This window comes from Bos taurus, chromosome 14 (assembly GCF_002263795.3).
Source record: "Bos taurus isolate L1 Dominette 01449 registration number 42190680 breed Hereford chromosome 14, ARS-UCD2.0, whole genome shotgun sequence".
Classification (NCBI taxonomy): domain Eukaryota; kingdom Metazoa; phylum Chordata; class Mammalia; order Artiodactyla; family Bovidae; genus Bos; species Bos taurus.
The window spans coordinates 65,112,912-65,138,571 of NC_037341.1; the positions used below are offsets into that span (position 1 = coordinate 65,112,912).

Genomic DNA, 25,660 nt, shown 5'->3' on the forward strand with positions numbered 1-25,660 from the left:
CTTAACCGTACGACTATAAAGGGGTTTCAAGCAATACTCTATACTGATGAGACACTGACAGTCTCATGTTAATTGGTTACTTTTACATTTTCCAGGCAGGCTTTTTTTTTTTCCAACTCTCTGCAGACACTATTCTATTTGTTTTTCCGCTGCGCTGTGCAGCATATGGGATCTCAGTTTCCCGACCAGGTATCAAACCCATGTCCCTTGCATTGAAAGCACAGATTCTTAATCACAAGATCACCAAAGAAGAATGCTTCCTGAAATGCTTCTAATTTCAGTCATCTTTAAAGTCAATGGGCTCCTTTTCTAGCCATTGGTATTGCAGCTAAGAACCATCTTGCTATTAATAATAAACCTAATATCCTTCAAAGTCAAGACTGGATTTTTACTTTGCAGGTCTAGGGTTGTGAAAAAACAAAAGAGCTACAATGCTACTATGACTTTGACTGTTTAGGTCTCATGTTAACCCTAGCTGGTATTCACGCTTCATAGTAAAGCTGTTCTCTAGAAAAATCTATAAAATCAACATATATTTATTAAATGCCCATGTATAGTAGTCAGGCACTACCTACTTAGGAAGTATCCCAGGTGGCACTAGTGGTAAAGAACCCACCTACAATGCAGGAGCCGTAAGAGACGCAGGTTTGATCCCTCGGTTGGGAAGATCCCCTGAAGAAGAGCAAGGCAACCCACTCCATTATTCTTCCCTGGAGAATCACACTGACAGAGGAGCCTGTCAAACTACAGTCCATGCAGTCACAAAGACGAGGACATGACTGAGGCAAGTTAGTACTGCTGCTGCTGCTAAGTCACTTCAGTCATGTCCGACTCTCTGCGACCCCACAGATGGCAGCCCACCAGGCTCCCCCGTCCCTTGGATTCTCCAGGCAATAACGCTGGAGTGGGTTGCCATTTCCTTCTCCAATGCATGAAAGTGAAAAGTGAAAGTGAAGTCGCTCAGTCATGTCCGACTCTTCCTGACCCCATGGACTGCAGCCTTCCAGGCTCCTCCATCCATGGGATTCTCCGGGCAAGAGTACTGGAGTGGGGTGCCATCACCTTCTCCACAAGTTAGTACTAGCCATTTTAAAACATCAATGAACAAAAGAAAGAACAATAAAATAAAATCCCAGTGTCCTCATTTTAATGGGGATAGGAAGCATTTTAAACATCAAATAATAAACATAAACAACTGATTTAAGGAAGTTAGAAGACAAATGCCCTCAGAAATAGGAAAAGAAGAGCATGGAACAGGAACTACTGAAGAGGGAGCAATTTCATATACAGTGGGTAGTTGTGGCTCAGCTGGTAAAGAATCCACCTGCAATGCGGGAGACCTGGGTTTGATCCTTGGGTTGGGAAGATCCCCGGAGAAGGGAAAGGCTACCCACTCCAGCATTCTGGCCTGGAGAATTCCACGGACTGCACAGTCCATGCAGTCGCAAAGAGTCGGACATGACTGAGCGACTTTCACACTCACAGTGTAGATCTTATTAAAAGGAAAGGTTTAATTCCAAGCAAAACTTAAGCAGACTAGAAGGAAGTAAGTGACAGTTGTGTGGATTTCTGGAGAGTGATTCAGGCAGATGATTCAGGTAGAATCCTAAGGACAGAGGAGCCTATCAGGCTACAGTCCATGGGGTCACAAAGAGTTGGACACGACTTAGTGACTACACAATGAAAACAACATAATCATCCCTGCCCAATCTACCACAGAAACTACAGTTAAAATTAATTATGTGCTTTGTCGCTCAGTCATGAGCAACTTTGTAAGCTTAACAGACACAATGTTCTCTGCTAGTAATTGAAGACACAGGGACTATCTTTACACAAAGAATTCAGAATCCAGTTGTGAGACAATAAACCAGTAATTAGAATTTAACAAAACAAATGCTGTAACAATGCTGAAAACAAGTTCCTGTGAGATACACTAAAATGGTTGAGGGAAAAGTGCAGTTGTTGTATTTAAGTTGAATCCTGAAGAATAAATAGGAATCATTTTAAGAGAAAAAATTATAAATTCATTAAAGAAAAAAAGATACCTCAATTCAAAAATGGTACAAAGATATACATAAAAAATGCACAGAATGTAAAAATAGAAATGATCCATAACCATGAAAAGATTCTTGAGCCTAACCAGTAAAAAGGGAAATTCAAATAAAGATAATGTATGACTTTAAGGCTTCCCTGGTGGCTCAGCAGTAAAGAATCTGCCTGCAATGCAGAAGACATGGGTTTGACCCCTTGAGGGGAAGATCCTCTGGAGAAGGAAATGGCAATCCATTTCAGTATTTGTGCCTGGAAAATACCATGGACAGGAGCCTGGTGGGCTACAGTCCATGGGTCACAAAAGACTCAGATACGACTCAGCATCTAACCAACAACAAATGATTCTTTTAACCTATAGGACTAACAAGGCCTCCCAGACTCTAATTCATCTTTCAGGAATCTATCTGAAAAGAATTTTCCCATGAGTCTGCAATAATATTTACATAATGACAGTGTCAGCAGCTTATTTACAGTAGCCTGCGGGCAGGAATCCCTCAGAAGAAATGGAGTGGCCATCACGGTCAACAAAAGAGTCCGAAATGCAGTACATGGATGCAAACTCAAAAACGACAGAATGATCTCTGTTCATTTCCAAGGCAAACCATTCAATATCACAGTAATCCAAGTCTATAAACCAACCAGTAATGCTGAAGAAGCTGAAGTTGAATGGTTCTATGAAGACCTACAAGACCTTTTAGAACTAACACCCAAAAAAGATGTCCTTTTCATTATAAGAGACTGGAATGCAAAAGTAGGAAGTCAAGAAACACCTGGAGTAACAGGCAAATTCGGCTTTGGAATACGGAATGAAGCAGGGCAAAGACTAACAGAGTTTTGCCAAGAAAATGCACTGGTCATAACAAATACCCTCTTCCAACAACACAAGAGAAGACTCTACACATGGACATCACCAGATGGCAAACACCGAAATCAGATTGATTATATTCTTTGCAGCCAAAGATGGAGAAGCTCTATACAGTCAGCAAAAACAAGACCAGGAGCTGACTGTGGCTCAGACCATGAACTCCTTATTGCCAAATTCAGACTTAAATTGAAGAAAGTAGGGAAAACCACTACACCATTCAGGTATGACCTAAATCAAATCCCTTATGATTATACAGTTGAAGAAAGAAATAGATTTAAGGGCCTAGATCTGATAGACAGAGTGCCTGATGAACTATGGAATGAGGTTCGTGACATTGTACAGGAGACAGGGATCAAGACCATCCCCATGGAAAAGAAATGCAGAAAAGCAAAATGGCTGTCTGGGGAGGCCTTACAAATAGCTGTGAAAAGAAGAGAAGCGAAAAGCAAAGGAGAAAAGGAAAGATATAAACATCTGAATGCAGAGTTCCAAAGAATAGCAAGAAGAGATAAGAAAGCCTTCTTCGGCGATCAATGCAAAGAAACAGAGGAAAACAACAGAATGGGAAAGACTAGGGATCTCTTCAAGAAAATCAGAGATACCAAAGGAACATTTCATGCAAAGATGAGCTCGATAAAGGACAGAAATGGTATGGACCTAACAGAAGCAGAAGATATTAAGAAGAGGTGGCAAGAATACACAGAAGAACTGTACAAAAAAGATCTTCACGACCCAGATAATCACGATGGTGTGATCACTGACCTAGAGCCAGACATCCTGGAATGTGAAGTAAAATGGGCCTTAGAAAGCATCACTACAAACAAAGCTAGTGGAGGTGACAGAATACCAGTTGAGCTATTCCAAATCCTGAAAGATGATGCTGTGAAAGTGCTGCACTCAATATGCCAGCAAATTTGGAAAACTCAGCAGTGGCCACAGGACTGGAAAAGGTCAGTTTTCATTCCAATCCCAAAGAAAGGCAATGCCAAAGAATGCTCAAACTACCGCACAACAGCACTCATCTCACACGCTAGTAAAGTAATGCTCAAAATTCTCCAAGCCTGGCTTCAGCAATATGTGAACCGTGAACTTCCTGATGTACAAGCTGGTTTTAGAAAAGGCAGAGGAACCAGAGATCAAATTGCCAACATCCACTGGATCATGGAAAAAGCAAGAGAGTTCCAGAAAACCATCTATTTCTGATTTATTGACTATGCCAAAGCCTTTGACTGTGTGGATCACAATAAACTGTGGAAAATTCTGAAAGAGATGGGAATACCAGACCACCTGATCTGCCTCTTGAGAAATCTGTATGCAGGTCAGGAAGCAACAGTTAGAACTGGACACGGAGCAACAGACTGGTTCCAAATAGGAAAAGGAGTATGTCAAGGCTGTATATTGTCACCCTGCTTATTTAACTTATATGCAGAGTACATCATGAGAAATGCTGGGCTGGATGAGCAAAAGCTGGAATCAAGATTGCCGGGAGAAATATCAATAACCTCAGATATGCAGATGACACCACCCTTATGGCAGAAAGTGAAGAGGAACTAAAAAGCCTCTTGATGAAAGTGAAAGTGGAGAGTGAAAAAGTTGGCTTTAAGCTCAACATTCAAAAAACGAAGATCATGGCATCTGGTCCCACCACTTCATGGGAAATAGATGGGGAAACGGTGGAAACAGTGTCAGACTTCATTTTTCTGGGCTCCAAAATCACTACAGATGGTGACTGCAGCCATGAAATTAAAAGACGCTTACTCCTTGGAAGGAAAGTTATGACCAACCTAGATAGCATATTGAAAAGCAGAGATATTACTTTGCCAACAAAGGTTCGTCTAGTCAAGGCTATGGTTTTTCCTGTGGTCATGTATGGATGTGAGAGTTGGGCTGTGAAGAAGGCTGAGCGCCGAAGAATGGATGCTTTTGAACTGTGGTGTTGGAGAACTCTTGAGAGTCCCCTGGACTGCAAGGAGATCTAACCAATCCATTCTGAAGATCAGCCCTGGGATTTCTTTGGAAGGAATGATGCTAAAGCTGAAAGTCCAGTACTTTGGCCACCTCACGCAAAGAGCTGACTCATTGGAAAAGACTCTGATGCTGGGAGGGATTGGGGGCAGGAGGACAAGGGGACGACAGAGGATGAGATGGCTGGATGGCATCACTGACTCGATGGACGTGAGTCTGAGTGAACTCCGGGAGTTGGTGATGGACAGGGAGGCCTCGCGTGCTGCGATTCATGGGGTCGCAAAGAGTCAGACACGACTGAGTGACTGATCTGATCTGATCTGATTAGGGATATGAAAATCAATACCACACAGAGGGACTTCCTGGAGGTCCAGTGGTTTAGCAGTTTTATTGCAGGGAGTACAGGTTTAATACTCAGTCAGGGAACTGAGATCCTACATGCCACACATCGAGAAGACAAAAAAAACAAAACACAAAGAGATACCACTTCATACCCACTAGGTTGGACATAAAAGGAGAAGGAAAACAACAACAACAACAACAACAAAATAACAAGTGTAGGCAAGGATGGGGAGGAATTAGAACTCTCAGACTTTGAAGTGGATGTATACAATAGTACAACCACTGTGTATAACACTTGACAGTTTATCAAAAATGTAAAAACAGCAACTGTATTGTCAGGTATGTAGCCAACAGAATTGAAAACCTGTTTACCTTAGAGTTCATACATGCATGTTCAGAGCAGCATTATCATTACCCAAGAAGTAGGCTTCTCTGGTGCCTCAGACAGTAAAGAGTCTGCCTGCAACACAGGAGACCTAAGTTTAATCCCTGGATTGGGAAGATCCCCTGAGAAAGGCATGGCAATTCATTACAGTATTCTTGCCTGGAGAGTCCCCACGGACAGAGGAGCCTGGCTGGCTATAGTCCATGGGGTCGCAAAGAGTTGGACATGACTGAATGACTAGGCACAGCACAAGAAGTGGAAAAGATGCAAAGCTACAATTGATAAATAAACAAAATATCCCTATACAGTAGTAGTATTTGGCCATAAAAAGTAATGAAGTACTGATACATGCCCAACATGGAGAAACCTTGAAAACATGGTAAGTAAAAGAAAAGCTCAGTCATTCAGTCATGTCCAACTCTTTACAACCCCATGGACTGTAGCTTGCCAGGCTCCTGTCAACGGAATTTTTCGGGCAAGAATACTGGAATCAGTTGCCATTTCCTTCTCCAAGGGAGCTTACCTACCCAGGATGGAACCTGCATCTCTGGCATCTCCTATATTGGCAGACAGATTCTTTACCACTAGTGCCACTGACAGAAAATGCCACATGTCGTATGTGGCAGTCTCTATCCAGAATCAGAGAGTCAGGATTTCTTTGTTGGAGTTGTGAAAATGCCCTGGAGTTAGATGGTGATGCTGACTGCACAACAATGTGAATATACTAAAAATCAGTGAATCAAACAGTTTAAAATAATTAAAATAGTAAATTTATATTATGTGAATTTTATCTCAATTTAAATTAAAAAACTCCCTGAAGTATTTGTCTCCATTAGCATGTCACATAATTTAAATAAACAGCTGAAGATTAAGACATCTACATAGCCCTGTCCATACAACTCTCAAATACATAATAGTAATATGTGGCTCTACTTGGATTTGGCGTTCACTCGACAAACCTGGTCACATTTTGCCAAAAAATCAAAGGACTGTAATAAATAGACAGAGACAGATACGTTCTGAAGGGTTTGGCAGTCCAGTGGTTAAGGCTCCACACTTCCATTGCAAGGGGAGAAGGTTCAGTCTCTGGTCAGGGAACTAGATTCCACATGCCATGTGGTGGGGCCAAAAAGTTTTCAAAAAATTTAATAAATTTTAAAATGTACCAAATAAAACATTCCTTAAACCACGCAAGCAACATAATAGAGATAATATTAATAATACTAATTTGATAATATTAATAATTATTAATATTAATAACATTAAGTATTAATATTAATAGCAATCAAATGAGGGAGGAGAAAAAATAGTATCTAATTCATACATTTATATTTATTCTTACTGGTTTCTTTAGGTTTTCTAACATTGTGCCCATTATTTAAGTCATTTTCTTTTCTATTATTGCAGGTATAACAGTTGAGTGGTGGTTCTCTCTCTACTATGTTCTCAAATTTCTGTTCAAAATTCTTGAACAAAAAAACAAAAACACAACAGTTTACCAGTAATGATACTAAGTAAACAGAACACACATTTGGAAACCTACAATATAAATATGTATAATTAGCTTAATAATATCTATCTTTAGCCAGATATTCTGTGGTATTCAGGAAGTCCTATGGTGTAGCCAGAGCCATGTTCTTATAACTCTAGCAATAATTATTTATAAGGCAAAATTACAGTCAGGATTCTTTTTACAAGTGGGCCTTTACCATTTCATAAAAAATTCAGCTACTGTATATGGTAGTCTAACTTGCAAGCCATCATATGTCACATAAAATGATTCCCAAAAGGATAACACAGATTTGAATAAAAACTTAAACATATGCAAATTCAAAAAGATTAATTTATTCTATATTTTAATACTGCCCAAGGGTAGAAGGTAACGCTCTCCTTCAGGTTCAACTTAATTCAACATCAAAGGAAAGAATTTATACTTTGTACAAAAGCCAAAATTCAATAACAAACAAGTAAATTATAGCATACACGTAGGGAATGTTTTGTGATTTATTTTCCAGCTGTAACTGACTACAAATAAAATTACATTTTATTATATTTCTGCTAAATACTCCAGTATCATCTGAACTAAAACCATTTATAAATGATTTGGCAGATGGTAGAATATAGGATGTACCTGTTAGTTTAACAGTATCAATGAAGAGGGTTTTTTCTCTTTTATTTTTTTCAACTTTGAGATATTTCTAACAGGTTAATATAGAAAATAGGAAATATCCATGGATCCATTTCAACAAACACAATTCAGCAAACCATACCATTATACTGTATTTGCTTCAATTATTTTTTTAAAGAGATCAATAGATTTTATATAACTTTAAGCTATTTTGGGAGCTCATTAAAATGTCAATGAAAATGAACAATAAAAGTATAATCTTCCTTGTGATTTATACCACTACAAATTTATTTAAACTTTGCTTAAAACAAAACAGCTCAATAAAAGTTATACTAAAATTACCTAACAACTTCTGGATTTACTTCATATTTTTGAAATATCACTAAACCTACATTTTAACAGTTAAGTTCGTGAAAATAAAATAATTTATTTAACAAATGCCTATTTCACATATCCAGAAGTCCAAGTTAGAACATATGTTCATTTTACAGAATAGGTTTAAAAACTATCAATTCAAACATTACTCTCTAGGGAAAAATAAATCCTAATGTAACTAGTGGGATAAACAATTCATTAGAACTCAACTTGGACAAACTCCAGGACAAATTTAAGGAAAAAGAAACAAGTAGGTCTTGATTGTGCAGTAGCAAAGACTGAAAATGAATATGCCCTAATTAACAAACACTTTAAAAGATTCTGTCTGTATCATTTGCTGACAAATTACAATACAGAGCTGATAAAATTTTTGGACCAATCTGACATTTCTGTAAAGAAAATTCTTCCTCCAAAATTTTAAATAAAAAACATGGAAGTGGCTTTAAATACTCGTGCAAAGGAATTAAACAATCCATTCACATTCATAGCAATACTATAAAATTTTTGCCATACGTACACTTCAGGACAATCATCCATTCTTTTAAAATCAACACACCTCACGCAATTGCAAGAATATCCTCAGCAACAGCTGGATCTAAAGATTTATACAGAGTCCCCAAATGCAAGGTCTGAACCTACAAAATTGGTTCCAAAAATGTATTTTTGTTATTACTCATATCCTGTACAGTAAAATAAGATTAGATCACTTTTTCCAAAATAAAATGAGTACAAAACTCACTAATTCAACTGGGAAATGAAAGCAGTTTAAAAAGCTTAGAAATTTGTATTTCATTCTGCACACAATGACTCTTTAACTTACACAATATATCAACACTCATGGATGAGAAAAAACTTCTTTACCTAAATGGTAGGTAAAATGAAAGGTTAAAGTCCCTCTTTCCTCCTCCTTCCCACTCCACTCCCCACAATAACCACTTTTTATGAATTCAGCAAACAGATCTACATGCCTCTGTCTCTTTATGATTCATAGACATATTTATAATTTTAATGAAGATATACATATATATATATGTGTTATATATACATATATATATATATAAGCCTGCTTTTTATGACTAAGCAACGTATCTCAGCGATCAAGATTTTTCTACATAACTACATACTCTTCCACATTGGTCTTTTTAATGCATACTTGACATTCTGTTGTTTGAATCAAGATTTACATTCACTAGCCAGTGTATCACTTTATCAATATTCCTACAATATTAACTGCTATATTTATTTAATTACCACCATTTGACCATTTCACATACCTGCAAAATACAAATTATATTCTACTGAGATATGAGAACATTTTATCATTTTCCAAATTTTTGAAATATTTGGAACTTAAATATTAGATGACATATGGACAGAGAAAATGAGAAATAAAAGTTGTCCATCACTAAAATTAAAATTTAATGAATGTCTTATTGTAACATATAAAGTTCAAAATCTTACAATGAACTATAGGTGGTAGCAAACCAACAAAATACAAGAGAGCAAAATGTTGTTTCTTCAATAATCTCATCATCTCTCACACAAGTTAATTCAATATAGACAGGTCACGTACTTAAGCAAAAATGTTTACTTACAAAAAAAAAGAAGTGTGTTCATGCAATATATCTTATATACGTAATTAAAAACTTTCAAATATTATTTTGAGAATTCTGATAAGAAAAAAATCACTAAAATTTTAGTTTAATTTCAGTAATTAAAGTCATTGGTTTTTGCTCTGGCCAAGAGCACATTTTACATATATTATGTAAGCACAAAGAATACAAATTTGGTCATCAGAAAAAAGCATACAAACTAAAATCTTGATCAAAAAATCAAAAACCACTAAAATGGCTGAAGAAATTAGCAACTGCATGTCAATAAGTATTTACTTATATTTTCCATAGTTTCAAGGTTTTGAAGATTAATGACCTCCATAGAAAAAGAGACAGTCCTTACTGAAATTAATGTAAAAAGGGAAAATGCTATTAAATAATCACCCAAATAAGAAAAGTGTAAAAATCACTCCTATGAAAAGTACAATGCAAAGCAGGAAAAATAATCTGTTAAAAAATATAATAGGGGGATATGATCCAGAGAAAAGATCAATTGAGTCAGTATCTGAGGAGTGAGTAAAAATTATTTAGGCCACTGACTACTGAGACAGTACGGTGAAAGACTTGGCTTTTAAAAAAAAAAGACACTGAAAAAGTCAAGAAGTTGGGAAGGGATAGAGAGGAAGATATTCAGATGAATCCAGACAGTTAAGAAGGGGTCAGACATAGAGGATATCACTGAAAGTTTTAAATGTTCTAATCTTTACAATAAAAGCTATGAGAAATAAAGTGTTTCAGGCAGGAAAACAATATAAATAGAACTTTCTTCCAAAAACAAATTACACAAATTTGGCTTCAGATGTATGTATTAGCTGGTAACCGAGAGTGAGTGAAGGTCACTCAGTTGTGTCCGACTCTTTGTGACCTCATGGACTATAGCCTGCTGGGCTCCTCTGTCCATGGAATTCTCCAAGCAAGAATACTAGAGTGGGTTGTCATTTCCTTCTCTAGGGGATCTTACCAACGCAGGGATTGAACCCAGGTCTCCTGCACTGCAGGTAGATTCTTTACCATCCAAGCCACCAAGGACTTAGAACTCCTCTCTAAATACTTAGAGAATCAAGAAAGAAAATACAAAGACCTGTATCTTACTCATATTGGGACTCGAAGGCCTACAACACAACAGTTCACACTTGACAGGTATCAAAAAAATATTTTTAGAGCAACTGAACGGGCCTTCCCTGGTGGTCCAGTGGCAAAGGCTCTGCACGCTCACTGTGGCAGGCCTAGGTTCCAGCCCTGGTTGAGGAACTAGCCACACATGCTGCAACTAAGACTCATTACAGCCATATAAGTAAAAAATTAAAAAAAAAAAAAAATAGCTGAAACTTAAAAAGCGCTGAGTAGTAACAGATTCATCTAGGAAACTGGAAATATTTTTACAGTTATAAATTATAATGAATACAATCAAAGCCATTATCAAAAACTCATTATTACCAACTACTATTAATGGCTCTATCACCAACACTAAACTAGACCTAGAACTAAACATCTAGAATAAGTGCATTTCTAGATATGGCAAAATTCATCTCTCTCAATCCACTGCATCATCTTTCCTAATCATCTGTTTCCATATCTATAACAGTCAGTCAGTTCAGTCGCTCAGTCGTGTCCAACTCTTTGCGACCCCATGAATCCCAGCACGCCAGGCCTCCCTGTCCATCACCAACTCCCGGAGTTCACTCAGACTCATGTCCATCGAGTCAGTGATGCCATCCAGCCATCTCATCCTCTGTCGTCCCCTTCTCCTCCTGCCCCTGATCCCTCCCAGCATTAGGGTCTTTTCCAACGAGTCAACTCTTCGCATGAGGTGGCCAAAGTATTGGAGTGCCAGCCTCAGGACCAGTCCTTCCAATGAACACCCAGGACGGACCTCCTTTAGGATGGACTGGTTGGATAGCCTTGCAGTCCAAGGGACTCTCAAGAGTCTACTCCAACACCACAATTCAAAAGCATCAATTCTTCGGCGCTCAGCTTTTTTCACCGTCCAACTCTCACATCCATACATGACTACTGGAAAAACCAGAGCCTTCACTAGACGGACCTTTGTTGGCAAGGTAATATCTTTGCTTTTTAATATGCTATCTAGGTTGGTCGTAACTTTCCTTCCAAGGAGTAAGCGTCTTTTAATTTCATGGCTGCAATCACCATCTGCAGTGATTTTGGAGCCCAAAAAAATAAAGTCTGACACTGTGTCCACTGATTCCCCATCTATTTCCCATCTTAGTTTTCTGAAAAAGAGGTTATTAAAAGAGGTAAAAATAACTGACTTGTTTATTTCAAATGTCGGTTGTGAGGTTCAAAGAAATCACTGTATGCAGTGGAATTAAGTCAAAATGTTATACAAGAGTATTATGATGCTGTTCTTAGAGATTTTCTTCTATGACAAACTATGCACTGTATGATCTTTTGAACACAGGGACCTCCAATGACTATTTGTTCCTATACTTGAAGTTAGTGCTCTTGCCTGGAAAATCCCATGGGCGGAGGAGCCTGGTGGGCTGCAGTCCATGGGGTCGCTGAGGGCCGGACACGACTGAGCGACTTCACTTTCACTTTTCACTTTCATGCATTGGAGAAGGAAATGGCAACCCATTCCTGTGTTCTTGCCTGGAGAATCCAAGGAAGGGGGAGCCTGGTGGGCTGCCATCTATGGGGTCCCACAGAGTCAGACACGACTGAAGCAACTTAGCAGCAGCAGCAGCAGCAGCAGCAGTGTATTAAAAAAGATTAAATCACCAAACACAAGAAAGTAATTTAGGGGCAATTACTAAAAAAAAAATAAATAAGAAAAACCTTTAGACTAAATGTAGTGCTTTCTAACCATGATATTTCTCTTTTATTAAGGACACTGTATGCTAACAAATTAAAAGACGCTTACTCCTTGGAAGGAAAGTTATGACCAACCTAGATAGCATATTCAAAAGCAGAGACATTACTTTGCCAACTAAAGTCCGTCTAGTCAAGGCTATGGTTTTTCCGGTGGTCATGTATGGATGTAAGAGTTGGACTGTGAAGAAAGCTGAACGCCAAAGAATTGATGCTTTTGAATTGTGGTGTTGGAGAAGACTCTTGAGAGTCCCTTGGACTACAAGGAGATCCAACCAGTCCATTCTGAAGGAAAGCAACCCTGGGATTTCTTTGGAAGGAATGATGCTAAAGCTGAAAGTCCAGTACTTTGACCACCTCATGAGAAGAGTTGATTCACTGGAAAAGACTCTGATGCTGGGAAGGGTTGGGGGCAGGAGGAGAAGGGGACAACAGAGGATGAGATGGCTGGATGGCATCACCTACTTGATGGACGTGAGTCTGAGTGAACTCCGGGAGTTGGTGATGGACAGGGAGACCTGGCGTGCTGCGATTCATAGGGTCGCAAAGAGTCAGACATGACTGAGCAACTGAACTGAACTGAATTGAATCTTTTATACCTACAATTTGGCAAAGTGTTGAAAGTAACCAAACTAAAACCCAAATCAAGATAAACAAAGATTTTACAAGTTAGTATTTGTACTAGAAGGTGAAGTGTTAGTTGCTCAGTCATGTCCGACTCTTTGCAACCCCATGGACTGTAGCCTGCACCTGGCTCCTCTGTCCATGGGATTGTCCAGGCAATAATACTGGAGTAGGTTGCCACTTCCTTCTCAAGGGGATCTTCCAGACCCAGGGATTGAACCCAGGTCTCCCACACTGCAGATTCTTTACCATCTGAGCCACCAGGGAAGCCCCTAGTAACTGTACTAAGAAAGATACAAAGAAAACATCAGATGAAAACATGCTCAGAATCAATTATATTAATTGTTAAATTTAAGATTCTGGACTATTATCCATATAAAGCCAATTGAGACATTATTTAAAAATTTAAAACATGTTATTTAAAAATCATTCAATCAAGACAAATTTACAGATGAATTAATGACATATTTAGGAGGAAAACATCTTTAATCAAAATAAAGCCTAGATTCACTTCTATTATTTTTCAACACTCCAAAAGAAATAAAAATAAAGATAAACTTATATGGATTTATATAGTATCACTATTCTTTCTGATATGAACAAACTTACTTCAAATGCAATTTAGGTAAAAATTTCAACTTGAAATATAAGGCTGTAAATACATTCATCTAATTAAGTCAAATATGCAGAACAACAGTCAAACAATTTTTTTAATTGAAGTTAATCTTTTTTCAGAGTTAAACTACTATGCTTATTGTCACAAAATACATTAGAGTCCCATGATATCTCACATTAAAATCACATTTCTCTTTTCATGTTTTTATTACTCTTTGTAACTATCTTTTTAAAACATAAACCTAAGCAAAAAATGCTCAATGAAATCAAATGGAGATACATGAAAGTGTGTATATAAAATCTAGCTACAAAATCCTTTATTATGTAACTGAAAATGCTATTTGCCTCAGTCTCTGGCAGCCTTTTGAGCTAGAGAAACCCAGGAGCCCTGGTGAAGAGAACCAGTCACCTGACAGGTTTGAGTGAAGGATGGACAGCAGAGCAAGAAACAGTGGGCTGCAAGCTAACAAGCTGCCAGCCAGTCTCCCCTACAAGAAGGGAATCTATAAACAGGCCACACCTTTACTATGAGCTAGCTGCCCCCCATCAAAAGCTGACACACTCCAGGGGGAAGAAAAAGGGACTGAACAGAAGAGAGATTTTGGAAGAGGTGATAGAAAGGTTCCATAACTTGATTTTGCTGGTGGCTACATGACTACAGGTATCTGTAGAAAATCACTAAATTGTTGTCATATAAATGTTGAACTTTGTAGCATTTAAATTATAGTCTAATTTTAAAATGAAAATGTTACTGAAAATACTGGTATAATTCATATTATAAACCATTAAAGAGAAGTTTATAAATCACATTCTACATAGCTCTAAAAAAGCTATGAAAGCTTGCTATGGTTACACAGTATTTTTTGGTGTAACCAGACCCCTAAGTATTTCTGTAATTTTTTAAGTTATGGGAAGTTTATGAGAATAAAACAAGAATACTTTGAGAAATAAATTATTAAAAATTAAGCATTCACCAAACATTATTCTTCCCAAAATGAGTTACAAGAAAATCATGAAACTTAAAAAAAAAAGACTAATATCTAAAGAGAGAAACGCTAAGAGTACTCATACCTGAATGCTTGCATTTATCAGAGTCAATAAAAACTGAAGATATTAAAGAATGATACATTTGACTTACATTTCTCTTTAGATGCTAGACTCTAAAAGAATATTGCTTTAGAATATCACAGCTTCACTTATTAAAAAAATTAAAGATGAACAAAAAAGGAAACTGAGTTTAGGTAGTTTGCCTGCCTTCTCTTCCTTAAACATTAATGAGACTGAACACACCTGTTTTTTCTCCATCCTCTTCAAAAGACAACTGATTTTTAAATACTTATAAAATTAATTAAATTCTAGTTTGGCTCATTTTAATTAGCATTTATTGAAAGTCAACTATATGTTCTTGGGGTGGGTATAAATGTAGATGTGAAAAGCAAAACCAGTCAAGATGCAAAAATGATATATAATGACAAGACCAGGCATTTTCAAAGTGAGTTAACTTACCTATATCTAGTAAAAAAAAAAGAAAAAAAAAGGGGGCGGCGGGGGGGGAAGCCCAAGAATACTAGAGTGGGTAGCCTATCCCTTCTCCAGCAGATCTTCCTGACCCAGGAATCAAACCAGGGTCTCTTTACCAACTGAGCTATCAGAGAAGCCCCAATTTAAAAAAAAAAGGAAAGAAAATGACCCACTACCAGCTATTCATCTCCCTGAGACTGACAAGTCTGGTACAGATTAAATTCTATATTTGTGAGTTTTAATACTAATAATCACAGAGCAAGAAGGAGTCCAAAACCACCCCCACCTTTATAATTTCCCAAAAATTATGGCAAAGGTTAATGTCTATTTAAGATCGAAGAAAAGGCTAATGACACAAAGGACACTCTTAGAACATCACAGTTAACAGCAGCAATTTTAACAAGGCTGTGAAACTCCTCATCCAATTCTGGAATTTAAATATCTCTGGATAATAGCAAGGATAGTTATTTGTAAGTCTGACTACATTTTACTCAGGTAAAGAAAGTCACACAGAGATGTAGAATAAGAGATAAGTTAGTTGCTAACACATGCTGTGTGTCAAGGATAATCTTTAAAAACATTATGGTAAGGAAAGAAAGAAAGAAAGTGAAGTCGCTCAGTAATGTCCGACTCTTTGGGACCCCGTGGACTATAGCCCACCAGGCTCCTCCATCCTTGGGATTCTCCAGCTAAGAGTACTGGAGTGGGTTGCCATTTCCTTCTCCAGGGGATCCTCCCAACCCAGGGATCAAATCCAGGTCTCCCACATTGCAGGCAGACGCTTTACTGTCTGAGCCACAGACAGTCAGGCTCCTCCATCCCTGGGATTCTCCAGGCAAGAGTGCTGGGAGTGGGTTGCCATTGTCTTCTCCAGAGGATCCTCCCGACCCAGGGATTGAACCCGGGTCTCCCGCACTGCAGGCAGACGCAAGCCTGGAGAATCCCATGGACGGAGGAGCCTGATAGGGTTAGTCTATGGGGTCGCGAAGAGTGGGACACGACTGAGGGACTTCACTTTCACTTTATGGTAAGTAAAAGAAGCCAGAAATAGGATACCATATTTTGTATGATTTATTTACATGCCAGTAAAGATAAATATATGGAGAAAGAAAGTAGATTAGTGATTACCTAGGGTTGGAGATGGGGATTAAATGTAAATGGATGTAAGGGATCTTACTGAAGGGATGAAAATGTTCTAAAACTGACTTATGTTAACAGCTGCAGCACTCAGTAAAGTTACTAAAATCACTGAATTGTACACTGAAAAAGGGTGAATTTTATGCTGTATGAAGTATACCTCAATAAAGTTTTATTTTATTTTATTTATAAATTAAATACAAGCTTGCAAAGTTATTTCCATAAAAGGAGGTTTAAGGACGCAATCTTAACACCAACTTGCAATACACTCATCACTGGTGGACGGAACTGCTAACTTGGGGCCTGGATTCAAACAGACCTAAAACTGAATTCTAGCTTCACTATTTATATGTATAATCATTAAGAAACTAAGGCAAAGATATGTATAAAATGTGTACAGTAGTATCTATCTCAGGTTACATGAAGATTAAAGAGACAGTGCATATAAGACTCAGCACTACTCCTAGCACACATATGCTATTATTAAGTCTGTGTTACTAAAGTTCTCTCACAAATTTCTCACAGACACATAAGTTGAAAAATAACTCCATACATGAATTTTTCAAATACAACTTACATGCAAATTAGAAATACAAGTACTTCCCAATGAATATAGAAAGCAACTGTTAGCATGAGCTGTGATGATGAAGTAGTGATATTCTGAAAATCCTGCAGAAAAAATTAACCTCAGTAATTTGTAGTCAAAGAATGTATCTTCACATGAACATATTTATTTTAATACTTTATAATAAAAAAATCTTTTAATTAGAAAGACTTTACAGATTACTGAGGTATATTTACACTAAACATTATAATGTAGAAAAGTGGAATTAAGAGTACAAAGCAAGAATGTAATTAAGTATCTGTACTTATAAATAGGTCTTAAAAGCCTTAACATAAACTAATCTCCATAAATATTGGAGATTATATACATGTTAAAATAACTGCTGAGAAATCAAATTTTTAGAAAAGCTAACACTAAGTTCATAATTATCAAATATACTCTACAAATCGTTCAATAATAACTGAAGAATGTTTTCAAAAGCTGGAAAATGGAAAAACAATAGATTCAGTTTATTAATTCAATTATTCTTCATTTATCTGTAGGAGCCTATATTTCAGTTCCAGTCACCATTTGCTTTACTACTAATTAGATGGTTTTCATTTCAAACATAATCATATATAAAATTAAACAGAAAAATACTGAATAATTTTAAAATATTATGCATCTCCTTCTAAGGCCCAAAACAGCAAAAAGGACAATTTTATAACTAGATTTTAGTTATATAAAATATACATATATATAAAAGACAACATAAACTGCCTCTTAAAGCAGTTTTTCTCTCCTTAAGATTCCTTTAACATATTGTGTTAAGTATTTTGTCTATTTTGTGTATTAGTGCATCTCTAGCCAGGCCCCTGCAATGCATACGGCACACAATGGGCATTCATCACTTATCTGTGGGATAGATCTGAATGAATAAATAAAAAACAATCTTTGCACAAAGGCAGACAAACACAGTGAAAAACCTCATTGGTATTTTTAAAAACTTGTAACAGACTGGGGAATACTGTTCAAAAACTGAGGAAAACATGCATCCTGTCTAATCTGGTCAGCCTTCCCTGCTTTAATCAACTTAATAAAGACAAAAAAAAAAAAATTAAGCATTTTTTAAAAGTTCGTAGAAGACAAAAACAGTATGAGCAAGATAAAAAAGATTCTAAGAAATATGCAAAGAAATGCTTGATTTATAATAAAAAGATGACTGAATTAACAAAACAGGGCAAGTCACACAACACAGACTCCCATAAGATGGAAGATTAAGTTACATCATGCACAGAGCATCCAGCATGAGTCCACTGTTGTATGCCTGACCTGAGATTACAGTTCATATAAAAATACAGCACCTCAGTGCACAGTACTAGTAAGACCTAAGCATTTGCTACAAAGGAAGTTATTACAATAAAAAAGAAAAAAATTCAGCAAGTTATCCAAATCAAAAGAAAAAAACTATAATAAGAACAGTTTGTACTATGAACTTTCCAAATCAAATTTACCATATGATGTAATGGAGAAATTGATCAGATGGACTATTTTCATTGTGATCATGCTTAACCATCTCTAATGTGTAGGTTAATGAGATAAAAAAAAAAAAACACACATATTTTGTTTCCTTCAAACCTATAAAATGTGGACTTACTCCTTGCTTAGGGTCTCACAAAATACAACATTCTTGTGTGTCTAATCTAAAATTTTAGGTAGACCAAAAAAAAAGAGTATTTTCTAAGGAAATTCAAAGTTCACACTCAAAATCAATCTATGAATTGAGCCAAGACAAATGAAGATTGCTGTATGTCTTACTGTCAAACTTCCCTAAGCTTCTTCAAAAGATCCATAATTTTTTAAGAACTGTATAGCTATTTGGAATAAAGTACCACTTTCAGATGCCATTCACACACTGCAATAAATTTGAATCTTACTTTGATGAAGAAAGTACACTTTGAATTAAAAACCTGTTATCAGCAATATATGTCCATTTCAAGAGGATGCGACAGAGCTACAAAGCAAACACGGCTAGATCTTTTCAGAGTCTAACATATGAATCCCAGTCTATCCTGAGATATTTAGCTATGTGACCACACACATCTCAGTGTTCATATCTGCTTGTATTTGTTAAATTCTCTAGCAACAGATTGTTAAACTCAGTGTTAATCTCTATCACCAAGGAAAAAATCTTAGAATAAGTGTCTTGGCTGAACTAACTTACCATTTAATAAAACCTCAAAGAGCTATATTTCAATATTCTCTTCAGTTTCAAACTGAATAGCAATGAACAACAGGCCTGTGATAGTATTTTTTTAATGAATAATACTCCCCAAAATAATTTGGATTCCTGTACCACTACCTACTTTTAAAAAGTTTTTGTAATTATTAAGTTCTATTCCTAATAACAAAAAGGTGACAAAACAAATATGCATATGGATTTCAAAATATGACCTATATATATGTCAACCCAGAATGGAAACCATGAGGTGTTTATAAATTCATGTTAAAAATAGTAACTAAGATCCCAACCTTCTTACTATTTTTAAAAACTTCTATGTCCTCCTAAAGATTATTCTGAATAAAAGAAAGTAATCAGTTGAATGGTCATTTAATTTAATTGACTGTTCATCTGTTTTGATTCTATTTTGCAGTACTGAGCTTGTCTATAATCTAAAGATTTGTAAATTCTATGGCAAGCACTATATCTACCTTTTGAAGAACTTAACAAATATATATCTTTAAAACATGTTTAAAATGAGAAAATTAAACAGAAAACTATCTCCCTATACCACAGAAAGTTATAAAATCATTCTGCAGAAAAACAATCTATTATAAGTAATAATCTCACAAACAGTAAAAGCAAAAAATACTGCAAAGATAAACTTGTAAACAACCCAAAGAAACTTGCAAACAACCCTAACAAATTCAGCTTTCTTCTCTTCCCCAAATTAGGTAGACTTATTCTAAAGAAACAAAATTAACACTTCTACTTGGCTTAAGCTATACCAATTCTTAAGAAAATATGTGTCAAATCTGAAAGTTAAAATTTCAAACAAAAAGCAAATGATATAAGAGAGATAAACACAGCTTCTGGCTTTGGAGTTAGATTAAGGTAGAGACGACTTAACATTAAAACGCAAGAGTCCCACAGAATTGGAGAAAAACTTTACAAAAGAACATCTATATAACAGGGGATTAATATACAGAATATATAAGGAACACCTACAACTCAACAATAAAAACTGTCCAATTTAAACATGGGCAAAGGACTTAAATATATACTTCTCCAAAGATTATTATAAATGGCTAGTAAGCACTTGAAAAGATGGAGGCGTGTAAAGGGGTTGCATGCAACAGATAAAAGGATTCAGAGGTACAAGCTTCCAGTTATAAAATAAATAAGTCATGGAGACATATATACAGTATAGGGTATACAATCAATAATAATGTAAAAACTTTATACAGTAACAGATGGTTACTAGATTTATCAAGATCATTTCATAATTTAAATGTTGAATCACTATGTTTTACACCTGAAAGTCATACAATATTCTATGCAAAATTACTTCAAAAAAATCTCTAATCATTAGAGAAATGCTAATCAAAACCACAGTGAGATATAATTTCACATTCAATATGATGACTATTATAACAAAATGGAAAATAACAAGAGTTGGTAACGATAGAGAAACTGGAACCTTTGTGCATTGCTAATAAGAATGATATGATGGTGCAGTCACTGTGAAAAACAGAATACCAATTTCTCAGAAAATTAAATATAGAATTATCATATGATTCAACAATTCTACTCCTATGTATATACCCAAAAGAGCTGAAAGAATGGACTCAAACAGATAATTTGCACACTCATGTTCATAGCAGCATTATTCACAATAGCTAAAAGGTAGAAATAACCCAAATACCCATTGATGCATGAATAAACAAAATGTGACATTTACATACAATGAAATGATTTCTCTCTCTCTCTTTAGTCGCTAAGTCGTGTCTGACTCTTGCGACCCCATGGATTGTAGCCTGCCACGCTTCTCTGCCTATGGGATTCTCCAGGCAAGAATACTGGAGTTAGTGGCCATTTCCTTCTCCAGGGGATCTTCCCCACCCAGGAACTGAACCACAGTCTCCTGCACTGCAGGCAGATTCTTTACCAACTGAGCTATAAGGGAAAAAACGGAATGAAAAAGAAGGAAAGGAAGGAGGGAGGAAGAGGGGAGGAGAAGAAATAATAGGCTACAGCATGGATGAACCTTGAAAACTTTATGCTAAATGAAGTATGTCAAATACAAAAGGACAAATATTCAATGATTCCATTTACATATGGTATCTAAAATAGTCAAATTCATAGAGACAGAAAGTAAAATAGTAGTTACCAGGAGCTGAAGGGAGTAATGGGAGTTACTGTTTCAATGGGTACAGAATATAACATTTCTGGAGAGTGGTAATACGAATGGTGGTTAATAGCAGCACAATGATATGAATGTACTTAATGCCACAGAACTGCACACTTAAAAATGGATAAAATGATAAACTCTATGTTAGATACATTTCACCATGATAGAAATTAAAATAATAGTATTTTTAAGGTGTTGTGATACACTTGAAAGAACCCTGAATCAAGAAAATGAAAACCAAGAAAACCAAGTTGAGGTACTGATATTAACTGCTGCTGCTGCTGCTGCTGCTGCTGCTGCTAAGTCGCTTTAGTCGTGTCCGAATCTGTGCGACCCCATAGACGGCAGCCCACCAGGCTCCTCCATCCCTGGGATTCTCCAGGCAAGAACACTGGAGTGGGTTGCCACTGTGTGCTCTTAACTAAGTAATTTGACCTCGCTGGGATTCAGTTTTTTCATCTTTGAAATAAGAAGATTGTAGTAGATGATGCTGGTATTTCTTTTCAGTTAGAAACATTTCATGAAAGAATATTCCAGACACCATAAGAACCAAAGCTGGAAATCAGGCTGTTGCCACTCAAATGGAAATAAGAGAGTTAACATCTCAGCTACATCTTACCAGTTACATCTTACATTCTGTCACAGACAATGTTAATCACAAAAGCAGACAGATTATAATAAATACAGCTTTGGAAACAAAGGAACGAAAAAGATCTATCTAGAGTAACATTAAAAACACGCAACTCTTATGTTTCTGTGACCTCAAACTGGGCAGTTGAGCAAACACTGTTTTTAGCCCTGTGGGATGGGTTACTTACTCTGTTTACTAATAAATGTAACAGGCATTTTTGTTATACTTGAAGGGCCCAGCTTCCATTAAAGCTAAAACCACTTATTCATACGGCAGAGAAATGGCTGCTTCAGTTTCTATTTCAGGGAAGCAAATGATCAGTTATCTGCCCCACCTCTCCTCATCAATACCATGAACCTGCTAGCACCAAATCCTGTATTTTCTATTTAACACTGAACTCAAACACAGATTCCACGGAAGTATCTTCCTCCCACAAACAAACTGCTCAACAACTTCACTAGCCAAAACCATGATACCTTTGGCATTGGACTAAAAACGGATACTTAGAGGAATCCCTAATCTTGTAAAGAAATATGTGTTTTCCCCCATTACTACGAGTATGAAAATGGCTCATGATATAAATCAGCAAGCAATAGTTATGAAGAAAGAAGAAACAAGAAAACAGATTTTGATTCAATATAAGAAAGTGCTTTACAGCTGCCCAACAATGACTATGGCTGCCTCAGAAAGGAGCTAACTCCCTGTGCATAAAATGTTCAATCATAGATGACCATAAATCAAAGCTATGTCATAAATATGACTCAGAAATTGACGTAATACCTAATATTTCACCTAACCCTAATAACTCCAATTCTCTGAGATCAGCAGCACAATAATATCTATTTACCATTAATTGCTACTAGAAAAATTCATATTAGTTATACTATCATAACTAGCCCCTCTACACATGGAAATCTGTATTAACTATAAGGCAAGATAATTAAAAGATAATGTAAACCTTCACTCCTTTCAGGTAGGGCAGGGATCAAGGACTTTGGATTAAATAACCCTCCGTGAGAATCCTTGTCTAGGAACTGTGTGACTTTGGACAAGCTATGTAACCTCTCTGAGCTTTAGTTTTGTAAGAGGGAACATCAACTTCACAGGGTTGTTAGGAAAGCGTTGTTAAACTAATTACCTAACACTCTATAAAAAAGTACAGTATTCTCTTTCAACTCCTATCCATTCTTTAATAACCAGCTTAAAAGGTATCTTCTGCATGACTTTCTAAGCCATTCCAATTTTTCACTGAACTTACAAAATTTATTTATGAGTAAGATCACATTTTTGAACCCACAATTATAGAAGAAAGTGAACTCAAAACTGTATTATGGTTGTAGTTTAATAAGCTGTATCAAAAAGAAATGGGACTAATGAATATTTGATTAACTCTATAACTATTTTTAAGTGTTCATATGGAAAATGTAGACATCCTCACTTGTGTACAAGCCTAAAGTAACTTTCCAAATTCTTCCCCCACTGTATTCATTCACGGATTTAATGGACTAAACCCTTACTGTTCAGACAACATTGTCACCTAGAAGCCTCTACACCCTAACTAGCTTCTTAAGAATTGGATATCTAACTGGTTCAGGCTTTAAAGCCCAACTCCAATGTCACTTCTCTGAAGTTATTCCTGAGGTCTTTGAGAAATTCTCTGATTTCTTTAAACAAGACATTCTGCTTAAGCCTCAATTTTGCAATTTAATAATAACTGTTTTCACATGTGTCTAGTGTCCTACCCTACTAGACTGTAAGTTTTTATGGTGAGGAGATATCTTTCAACTTCATTATATTATACTTTACTATTTCCTCAATCCCAACACTTGGCACACTGACTATCAAAACACAGAAAAATATTTAATGTCATCAAATGTCCCTTAATACACCTGAAACGTCTTAAAGGAAAGGAAAAAATGGCAAAGGAATAAAAAATATAAATTGACACAAACTTCAAGTACTTATTTTTAAATTAAAATTGCAGATCAAGAATGTGTAGATTGTCAATGTTCATGTAATGTAACACTGTATACTGACAAAAGCAAACAGTCTAAAAGTTACATTACACAGGATAGATGAATCTCACAAATTTAAAGTGACAGAGCCACCAAAAAAGGAATATATGTTGTATGATTCCATTTACATTAAAGCCAAGAATATACGCTATTAGAAATCAGGATAATGGCTAATATTGGAGGAGGATGGAAGAGAGAGGCTTTCAGGATGCTGATATTTTGTTTCTTGAGCTGTTTACCAAGCACTCACTTCAGTTATGAAACACCGTAAAATATGTACTTTTCTATAGGATATTAATATTTCAGTCAAAACATTTAAAAGAGTTGAAATGTATATCATTTCTCTATTTTGAGAAAAATGGCAATGCTAAGAATACATCTAAAAGCCTAAAATCATCATCACTGTAGAAACTTTAAAATTAACTATAACAGTAGACCAATGCTTAATTCTGCTAGCAATAACGATGCTCATACTTTACTGCCCTTTAACCAATCGCTTACTGCTCTTTTTTAAACAACTCATAACTGAAAAAAGAGTCAAGTGAAAATTTAAATTAACTGCTCAAAATTTATCCCATTAAATATTACTGGTCACTGTTTTTGTCACTATATCCTACCCATTTCAGTCCTGTTCCAAGAAACTAAAAGAACTAAAGTTTACCGGATACAAAATAATAAAAAGGCTTTTCTGAAAAGTTTATTTTTATATGTGTGAAAACTACATAATATAGAATGAAAAATACAATATAACCAAAATATTTTGGAAAAAAAAAATCTAACAAACTAAAGTTTTGTAATAGCTTGCTCACTGAGATTAAAATATTTTACCATGAATATTTAAATGGAAGATAACCTTTTTTCAATGTTATTTAATTCACATATTTTTAAAATTACCAAACCTGATTAATATTATTAGCTTCAAGATTCATACAAAATTAACATCCCAATTTAGAAATATTTTTAAAAGTATAAACTATTTTGCTGACTTAAAATCTAGATTTACATTACTAACATACCAAGTAAAAATTTTTCAGTGCACTATAAAATGCCTTTGTTTCAAAAGCTATGGCCTGTAGTGAATATGCTCTTCTCATTATTGCATGAAATACAAATAGAGCATGATAAATATGCTTTAAGAAATTCTGGAATGTGAATTTTAAAAAACCAAACAGCTTGTATTATCTGAGGAAGGGAGAGACTGTGAATGGGGACAGACTTGACATAATCCTCACTCCCTGCAACCATTAAACAAAATTCTCAGTTCTCCTATGATTTCTATTCCATAGAAGTATTATATGATATATTTTATCTGGTGCTTTAAATGCTTCATTTATCTAAGATATATTTCAACTTACTGACTTTTGTATTGATTACTTTCCATTTAGAGCTGCTAAAAAATATAGTTTATTTTGTATTTGCTAAGGAAAACAACTTAAAGAAACTATTTCAAAACAACATACTTTTGGAAAGCATAGCAAAAAATACCACTGAAATAATGGAGAAGTGGTCTTAACTGCACAAAAGCAAATCACATCCAAATAAATATTAGCATTCTGTGATCTCATGCTTTTAGTATTTAATTGGAATATTTTCATTCAGATGTCAGC

At 35.9% G+C, this 25,660-nt stretch overlaps 1 protein-coding gene across 34 annotated transcripts in view; it reads right to left on the minus strand.

Moving 5' to 3' along the window:
- Nucleotides 1-25,660, minus strand: part of VPS13B (vacuolar protein sorting 13 homolog B) — an 806,276-nt gene that overhangs the window by 659,619 nt on the left and 120,997 nt on the right. The window contains exon 17 of one of the 34 annotated variants that reach the window (XM_025001975.2): nucleotides 5,597-5,684. The exons of the other annotated variants lie outside the window; for them this stretch is intronic. Within the exon in view, the coding sequence (XP_024857743.1) occupies nucleotides 5,636-5,684 (49 nt within the window). The 3' untranslated portion in view covers nucleotides 5,597-5,635. The remainder of the gene's footprint in view (nucleotides 1-5,596; nucleotides 5,685-25,660) is intronic. 34 annotated transcript variants of the gene reach the window in all.